General features: G+C 33.2%; 1 protein-coding gene across 4 annotated transcripts in view; it reads right to left on the bottom strand.

Annotated features, from left to right (window-relative positions):
* Nucleotides 1-467: 467 nt before the first annotated feature.
* LOC123710770 (ADAMTS-like protein 1) overlaps nt 468-9885 on the bottom strand; it is a 186922-nt gene continuing 177504 nt past the window's right edge. For 2 of the 4 annotated variants that reach the window (XM_045662946.1, XM_045662947.1), the window contains exons 21-30: nt 9567-9745; nt 8180-8283; nt 7799-7905; nt 6519-6611; nt 6087-6331; nt 5430-5538; nt 4549-4705; nt 3433-3578; nt 1354-1516; nt 468-907 (exon numbers count right to left, since the gene is read on the bottom strand). In XM_045662946.1, the coding sequence (XP_045518902.1) occupies nt 801-907; nt 1354-1516; nt 3433-3578; nt 4549-4705; nt 5430-5538; nt 6087-6331; nt 6519-6611; nt 7799-7905; nt 8180-8283; nt 9567-9745 (1410 nt within the window). In that variant the 3' untranslated portion in view covers nt 468-800. The remainder of the gene's footprint in view (nt 908-1353; nt 1517-3432; nt 3579-4548; nt 4706-5429; nt 5539-6086; nt 6332-6518; nt 6612-7798; nt 7906-8179; nt 8284-9566; nt 9746-9885) is intronic. The other 2 variants (XM_045662948.1, XM_045662950.1) reach the window with 2 other exon arrangements.

The following is a 9885-nucleotide window of genomic DNA, read 5'->3' as shown; positions in this document are numbered from 1 at the left end:
GTACAAAACATTGTTTTTCCTAAATATTTTGTTTTCTACTTAAAATTAAATTCGAACTATATTTTGAATAAACACATACATATTATATTTAGGATATTTAAAAAAAATAATTATGATATCTTGTAGTCTATTTTAAATCTTCAAATGTTGTCTCGTTAATGAATATTTTTTATTTGTTTATTACAATATTATTGGAAATCCTCAACAGTACCTATAATATATATTTAAAATTTAATAATTTTAAAGCGTTTATATATAATTCCTTCACGCGTTTTGCACATAAATACTCATTATTAAGTTTCATTAATAGCATTATTACGTAAAAGATAACTCAGGTTAAGGACGAAGGAAGGAAGTAAGTTCCTACACATAAATCTGGAACATATATAAAAATACTATTAATACAACCTATTTAAATAATACTAGGGACTGGCCAAAATACTTTTGTAAAAAATAAATTAGGTGGGTAAAATTTTATTGCGAAAAATGGTACAATTACAAAAATATAAAGACAAATAATTTAGGTTTTTTTAGAGATTTTCAGAGAGGTTGGTTCAGCATATTTTCGATTAATTAAACTTTTGTCATTATCTATAGACAAAAATTGTTTTTTTTTTGTATAGAAATTGCTTTTATTTTTTCTATGGAAACACAGAAAATGGAATAAATTCTTGAAAACTTCGGTAGAGAGCGGATTCAGCGAAGGCTACATCTTTCATAGATTTTTTATATTTTAAATTGTACCACTTTTGGCCTTTAATTAAAACTATCAAATACAGAATACGTATAAAACAGTCTATTTAATCGTTGCAAGTTTTGCAACAATGCTCCTTGTATCGTCGTACTGCGCACATGTTCATTGCGCGTACGTTTTCGCAGAAACGGGACGTGTCTTTGCACACGCCATCTGTTGACCAAAATGAGGGAATTAAAATTTTATTCGCTTTGATTATTATCAACTGGATCCAACTTCCACTGGATTATTTCCAGTGGGTGTTTTGTTCACGTACTAGTTTGTCTACTGTACGAGCAAATGTTCATTGCCGGAAATAACGATCTATTGGTGCTGAGATTTGAACGCACAGCCTTAGAGTTGCACGGTCAAGCCACTAGGCCAACACATCTCCTGCTTCTTTTTGATATTATAATAATGACTCATTTGTCTATTAAAAACAATATAGATCTTTACTATCCAAATAATATATATACAATTTCATTAAGATCACCGCAAGATATCAATACAAGGAGTATTGACGGTGGGACGGTGTTGCCAGTACTAATTATTTTCACAACAATAAATATGAAACACAAACTAGAATTTTAACAATAAAATTCATATTCATCTTAAATTACCTTGATTACAAGACATATGGCATTCTCTAGCAACATCTGGCCTAACGCCAGTACAAAGAGCAGCAGGGCGTTCTTTCTTGGCACGCCTGCGCATGTCTGGGAACCGCCATACGCAGCGCAACACACGATGCTGTCTGCCTGTCACACCGCAGGTTCCTATGCACTGTAAATATTACAAATAATGGTATCGTATATAAACCGAAAATAATAATTGTTACGCGTTTATGCGCCATCAATTTAAAATCGTACCATTTGTTAAATTTAACACAGGCAGACGAGCCTAATTGATAATTGAAGAAATGAGGGGTTTAAAAACCAATGCTAAAACTCTGGTATAAGTTTTGGCCCCTGGTGTTTTTCATCACTTATAGTCAGGTTGGTTAGCCTTCTAGCGAATTTGGTATTTTAGGAGATTTATCACAATACAACTGTATATATTTTTGCAAAACCGTCGACTTCTTGTAGACAGTCGCACACTAAGTTACTAAACCAACTTTTCTTTTAATATTCAAAAATAAATTCCCGAGTTCGTAAAATCCCTCACGATGCAGAGCAATGAATTTATTGAATTGTAATGCACATAAAATGAAAATTCTTAAGTCTGAAAACTTGACACTAATTGGATGTGCAAATATTTCCCAGTAGAAACTTCGGATGAGATAACTATGAGAATATTTTATATTCCTTAGCTAGATGAACAGTAATGAATAAATGAAGTGTTGTGTTTTTTAAATTGCATACATGCTGTAATGAAATGTTACATCGGTGTAAAAGATTTATTTTAAATTAATAAATGGGAAATTTAATTGCACCAAAACTACACAAATTTCGCGGAAAAACACACAATTAATTACACAAAACACTGTAATTACTTCAATTATGCGCACTTTACACTTTTACGATACTTCATTACTTGTATCTTTTATCTTTTCGATCTCTAGGTATGGTACTCGAAACTAATTATCTGGTAACGATATTCGAGAACTTTCTGGGTGGGAGTGGTACGGAGTAGCTGGTGTTCAGAATTCTGGAACGTACGTACTCTTTATTTCTTTCGCACGTCGCTGCTTGTCTTACGGCGTTCTATAATGTTTTGCCTGGCTTCGAGAATGTTCCGGTCTTCCCTCTCTTTCGCGTATCATACCTTCCCTGTCTCACACCTAGAAAGTTTTCTTTAGAATATTCCTTTATTGTAGGAGTACAACCTGTCATGAAAACGGGTTGTCTAAAAACTGTACCACATGACTACACTTGCACTTAAACAATCTAAAAAAACGTTTCAGTCTCCTGAAAACGAGGGTAACTTTATGTAAAATCCAATTTTCTGGTATGTAATAGAGCCTCTCTTGAAACGGTCGTGAATCACACTTCAGATTGCTGAAAACGCTTCTAAAAACATTTCATTCAATCCGTCTTTGTAACAACACTTTACTAGATGTTACTAAACACTAGTCGTATTTAAGGAACTTAGCTCGGAGTTTGAATGAATATTTACCTATATATGTATAACACAAATCCTCAGCAAATAGATATACATATTTAATGTAGTATCTTTTGTTTTTGTTAGACCTTTCATTTATAATGAACAATGCATCATCTTAAATTCCTACATTATAATTTACGTACCTATGTCTTTTGTAGCCATTGAGAGAAAAAAAAATAACACTACTAAGCTGTTTTATGTTTTTGTTTAAACGTATATTCCGTTTTTCGCTATTATTGATTCTATTCTAATTGTATAGATATTATTAATATAATAATTGTTGGAATAACAAAAAATAAATCCTCTGGTGTTTGGTATGAAGAATAATCACCGATGAATAATAATAAATCACATCGTAAACACTATTTGACAAACAGCGACGAAAGAGTTAAGAAATAATTAGTTAAAAGATTGCAATTATTTTTGAATAAAAGGTATAATGTATTGCTCTAGTAATATTTATTACTTTTGTATCCCTAGCTAACTTATTTATTTACACTTCGTTGCAAGTATGGAATTCAATTGACACAATTAAATAAAAAGGAAGGCAACTGGCCTCTGCTCCTGTCATGATTGAGAGAAGCTTCATAGTATACCTTACTCCAAGATCCCACGACCCAAACCGGCTGGCACCGGACTGCCTCCCGGTGAATCCTCTCAGGTCGAGAAGAGAACGAGCACGCAGGATCCGCTAGTGTAGTTCCGTTCTCTGCTACACATTCAACTCGACGACGAGATATCGCTGATGAATAATAACAATATAACATTGTAAATGTTATTAAAATTGGTTTAAATAAAATTTTGAATATTATTAAGGTGAGATTCTAGGTAAGCGGTGGGGAGAGCTTTTAACAAGTACACACAACAGCCTATACCTAGTCTTGCCATAAATAGTGAAACAAACAAAATGAAAAAAATCTATTGCAAATAATATTTATTAATTTTACAGTGTGTTAGTTTAATATACACATATAAAACAATTTAAAATATTAAAAGCTTATTCGAAGTTATCTCCATTGACAATACACTCCTTTAAAGGTTGAGGCCAGTTTTCAATGGAAGCACGCACTCTTTCCATGGGAAAATTCTTCACTGCCAATTCTTTCCCTTACTGCTTTAACCACCCTTTTCGTACGAACACTACGTGGATGGCCAGATCTTTTTCCGTCACAAACATAGGAGGTCTCGTTGTACCTCTTAATAGCTCGGTACACAAATATTTTACTAATACCAAGCGAATGGGGAGTTTTAAAAATGGCATTTGGCTCCATACCTACTTTGTGTAATGCAATCACAGCGATTCGGTTATCTTTATCACCCCACTCCATTTTATTATCGCAAAATATTGTACAACGTATTGGCGCCAAAATGAGAAATCCCAATGAAAAATCATATCAAAATGAGAGATTCCAAATTCAAATGTAATATTTTGTTTATTTTTACTTGTAACGGTATTTATGGCTAGACTATTTTAGTGTAAAGTGTTAATTTATATATACAATAACTAAACTATTAAACGAGTGAGGTAAATTGAAAGTTTCTTGTTTAATGTTTCTCGTAAACCACGAGTTGCAAAGTAATCAAACCGTCCAGTTATACATGCAGTAATTTGTATTAAATAAGTTTTATAAAACTTATTCAAATAAAAAACATTTTTAATTAATTTAATAACAATTTTTTTCTATACATCTTCTCTTCTTCGTCGATCTTACCAATTCCACTAGACAAGCATCGAATAGGAGACCAGGAAGAAATACTCCAAGTGGCACAACTGCCGCCGACACATTCGCGAAGAACAGTGGGTTGTGTTGCTATCCTTGTCAGACATTCTTCCGTCTCCACTGTCGCTGTTTCATTCCCTATTTTATGCTGGAAAGTTAACTTTTATTATACAAATATATAAAATCAGAAATCTTTATGCACTACGCGATCTATAACCATATAATAAAATAAATAACTGATTGGATAGAAGATATTAATTTGTATATTTTCTTCACCGTAATACTTGACTTAACTTTGGTTTATTTTGGTTCAGATTTGCTTGGATCCGCAACGCTTCCGCTTTCCTTGCGGATTCCTATAAAGTACCTACTTGGGGATATAATTGGAAACTCTTCGGAGTGTATGGCCATATATCCATTTCCACTTGAGTCGATTGATCTCATGCAAGCCTCACTTTAATCGAACAATATCCTTACTTTACCTAACATATATATACTGGAAACATGTAAATTTATTCGTAAATATCCTAATATGTATAAAAAAGGGAAGATACAAAAACCCTTTACTCACTAAGACCTTCTCGTAAAATCCAACTGATTCCACCTAAAATTACGTCAATCGGGACCATTGACCTCCATAAAAATATACACAAATTACCAGAAAATTTGGACAATAAAACAAATAACTTGAGGTTTACAAAATTTTTAAAGGAATTATTATATAATAGATGTTAATCATATACATCCTATTCATGTATACTCGAGACAAAAGAACCATAAATTTTGGTAGTTACTCAAGTTTTTTTCATAAACTTTATTGTAATAATACATATTACGTAATATTATAGTGAAAATAAATTAGAACGTCTTACCTGACACACCGCTCCCCTAACTTCGTGACCTGTTGCACCACAGGGAGCATTGCACGGCGACCAGTCAGTTGTCATCCAGGTGTATTCGTGGGCGTCGCTTGGGAGCGTCCTAAAGTTTATTTTGTAAAAATATTAAATGAGGACTTAGAAAAACGAAATTTTTTATAGCTAAAATATAATTAAAATGGACTTTAAGGAAATTGACAGGAAACAGCTCCAACACAAGCAAATTGTGAATTGTGTAATTGTAGTTTAAAGATGGAAGGAAGGAACTTCATAGCCCGATTGCCCATGCCCTCAAGGTGCCCCAGCCAACGTAGTCGATGAGCCTTCTATTCGCCTATAATCTCGGAATGGCTTATCTGAGCCAGCCGGAGACCACTAGACCTAGGTAGGACCTGCTGCAGCTGAAAGTCAGCATTGGCGATAGGTGGCACAGGACAGGGAACGCTGGAATTTTCTCGATTCGGAGTGGCATCTTTTGGGTTGCAGATCCAGCGGAGTGAGTGATTGAGTTGTTTAAAAACATTAAAAATTATTGCTCTAATCGAAAAATATTATAATTAGTTTTAATATTAACATTAACAAATAGAATGCTTTACATGTTCCACTTAGTTAATATTTAAGACTTAGTTTTAATAACGTTGACTAGCTTACCTTTCCGTAGCAGTTGTGGATTCAATCAAGTCACCAACATCCAGGTGTTCTTCTTTTGTATTCTTTTGGTAATCTTCATTAACGATGATGATATCAGAGTCATCGTCTTCGGGAAAGACGATTTGTTTGTTGTCAAAGCTCACGATGCGAGTCTTCGTCGGCGTCCCGTAATTTTGGTACATTACAACAGGATCTGCCATTCTTTGACCTCTCGAATTGCCTGTGGTCTGAAAATTCCAGAACATCTGCACATATCAATTATAGCTGCTCAAAGACAAAACTACAACAAATCAGTCAACACGGTTTACAACGCCACCAATATAGAGTACAAATACCAATTGAGATAATCATGCGAATCTGTTGTTAGAACCCAAAGGGGGCCAGAATAAACCTTTTCCAGACGTTGCATGCTCAATTCTGGTAACTCCTCACCTGAAGTTGCATGACAAGGAAATGCAGACACGGCAAGAGTTGTGAGGCGCCACTGCTATTGGGCGGGAGCATCCGGGATGATATAGCACTCTCCTTAATCCAAGCAGCGTGGAAATTGTTTATGGTTATTGCTAACGTTAAGAGCGTATAGTAGAAAGGAATTATTGTCCGTTGGGAATATATAAAGAAATATTTGGTAACAATGGGCGTGTCTTGAATCGTGAATGGATTTATATTTCGTTATTAATATAGTGTAACAATAGTTATAATAGTCATAAATCATCATGTTTGCATAGAGTAATTTTACAATGACTCAAAACTGTACTGGTCATTTTGGAAGACACAAAGGAAAACACTGCAATATAAAAATATGAAGCGAATGCAGAAATAAATCTATCCCATGACAGGCAGGTGTATCTAGAGATTACAGGACTTCAGTTTTATAAGCAAAAAGAGCAAAACCTTTCCTTCTTTCAATGTTTGAGATAAAAGTTGAGTGTTCTAAAAATATGGAACGTTGTTCTCGAAATGTTATGTTTATTTTACACGTAGCATTTTCCGCGTAAAGATTTCTCTATTTTGAATTGTAACCTCATCGTGCTTATGAAACAATATTTCAAAACGTATTTTCTTACAGGTAGTGATAGAAAGGAGAAGCTACGCTTCCCTATTCCTATTTTACACTCGGAATTTGAGGAATTTGAAATGCTCTTTAAAAATTATATTATTAGTAAAAGGAAAAGATCCGAGAATCGACTCTTTTCCCGCTTAGTATATTCATGATTTGGAAAAAATAAGCAAAGCAATCATTAGCTTACAAGCTAATGGTGTAGATCTTATAAGCTAGTAACAGTGATGTATAATTTTTATTCAGAACAAAAGCTTTTTATTGGGTAAGCTGAAATATTCGTACGTAACTTGTTACACCAATTTCAGATGACCTCTAACGATTACTAATCCCTAGTTTTCAAAGTTAAACCGTAAAATGGGCAATAAACTTCATGCTGCCTTTATAGCTGTTGTAAAATTATTATTGAATGTATTTTACTTGGGGATTCAAGGCTCTTTGTCAAAATATTTATATTTCTGATGATGGTCATAAAATTGGTTGAATTCATTGTTTCCTTTTAAACATAGTTCAAACGTATATAACTACGCAACAGAGAAGTGCAAACAAATTAAAATGTTGATTTATAAGGTGGAAGGGTATTACACAAAAAACAAAACACCTTAAATTGAATTTAAACAAAGAATTTTATTTATTTAACTAAACTTTATACCTCATTCTCATCATAAATGTCCCGGGCCTGCGAGTTGAAGCTCGGCGAGGCTTTTGTACTCGTACTTGCACTTCCGTATAAGGCGTCTCGAACTTTATCAACTTTGCCTGTTTGTAATGTTGATAAAAACAATTATAATATAGTAAGACAAGTAAGTGCTAGTTCGCAGTAGCTGTAATAAAATATTTTATTCACGAATATTTGGCATTCCTACCAGTATCTTTATACCTATATAATAACTAGCTCAGATTTATTAGGAATAATTCAACCTGTGTCGAAAACGCATTGTACATATGTCTTATGGGATACGTATATGGGCGATACGTTCGCGGTTTTGTTTCTACGTAAATAAAGTCATATGTATGTACGAGGTAAACATACCTTTTTGCCTGCCCTTATAATTCTTTTTCTGTTCTCCCGGTCTCTGTTCATGCGATTGATCGTCTGATCTTCCGCCGATCATTGCCCGATAGCGCCCATCGGTACTGTATAAAAATAAACGTAAAAACGTGAATTGATGGAAATAAGCTCCAACATATATACTTAATATAACAGTTTTTTTTTGTATTGACTAGTTATTGTTATTTTTGTTTTAACATAAATCCCGTACCAGAGAATCCCTATTAAGATAGCTATTAAGTTAAACAGATTTTCAATACTATACCATTCGTATGAATTTTTTACAAAAACATTATTCATAAAACTTTTAAGTTTTAAATTAAAAAAATAAGACACGATTCTATAAGAATTGCTTTTGTTTTCAATTATTTAAATATTAATCAATAAACAGTTATTGATTTTACCTAGTAATATAAATAAACACAAAAAATTACAATAGTGCAGTGTAATTAAAAAAATGCCTTTTGTATTTACGTTTTAACACAAGTTAGCACAAGTCGGTGACACAGATGTTTAAAAAAATCATATTTTCATTAAAATAAACATAATGTATTATTTGTTCATTGTTTACCAATCACTGAATTTGTGTTGATTTGCGGTGTGTGGTTTTATTCCTATAAAATATTAAAGCCAATATTTAACAAATGAAATCATTGGAGAACGAATTCGGGCGGACGAATGAATTGAAATGTTTTAAATTGATGAACTGAATTTAATTAGCTAAATTTTAAATGTTTACTTAAAGATGGACTAAAAGATATGCTTTAATACATTCTCTACTAAGAAAATAGTAGCTGAGATCATTCTGAAGATACAAGGACTACCAAGAAAATAAACACTCCGGAATATATTTAAAATAAATTGTTGTTTTACTATTTGTTATGTATATAAAACAGTGTTGGCCTAGTGGCTTCAGCGTGACTCTCATCTCTGAGGTCGTAGATTCGATCCCCGGTTGTGCACCAATGGATCTTCTTTCTATGCGCATTTAGAATTCGCTCGAACGGTGAAGAAAAACATCGTGAGGAAACCGGCTTGCCTTAGACCGAAAAATTCAACGGCGTGCGTCAGGCACAGGAGGCTGAACACCTACTAGTCTATTAGATTAACAAATGATCATGAAACAGATACAGAGATCTGAGGCTCAGACCTAAAAAGGTTTTAGCGCCATTAATTTACTTTATTTTTTAAGTATATAAAAAAACTCTTTAAAGACTAAATACATATTATAGTTATATAGTCTAAGTATGATTTGATTTATTGGTACGAATGTATAGCGTATTACTTATTTTTTTATTAGTACAGATAGTGAATAAACTTATTACGTAGTTTTTTTTATTAATTAACTATTTCTGATATATAAACGCACCGGTCTGCCAATGGTGAAGACGGCTCGTCTAAAGCTTTGTGCCTCTCTATTTCCTCACTGGATGGGAATTCTCCAGGCCTCGGTTTGACCAATAACGTAAGGTTTGCACTCGATCTTCCAGCTACGCACGTGTAGACTCCATGATCTCGTAGTGATAACGACGTTATCCGTAATGCGCCCTAGAATATTAAATATATAAAAAAAATCACATCTTTTGTCAACTATGTGACATTTTTCATTAGAACATCTTCTATATACTGCAATTAAATAAGTAATTTATAATTTAAATGTTACAAACAAAACACGATAAGGATCTTAG

Source organism: Pieris brassicae, chromosome 6 (assembly GCF_905147105.1).
Source record: "Pieris brassicae chromosome 6, ilPieBrab1.1, whole genome shotgun sequence".
NCBI lineage: Eukaryota > Metazoa > Arthropoda > Insecta > Lepidoptera > Pieridae > Pieris > Pieris brassicae.
This window is presented reverse-complemented; position numbering and strand designations above follow the sequence as displayed.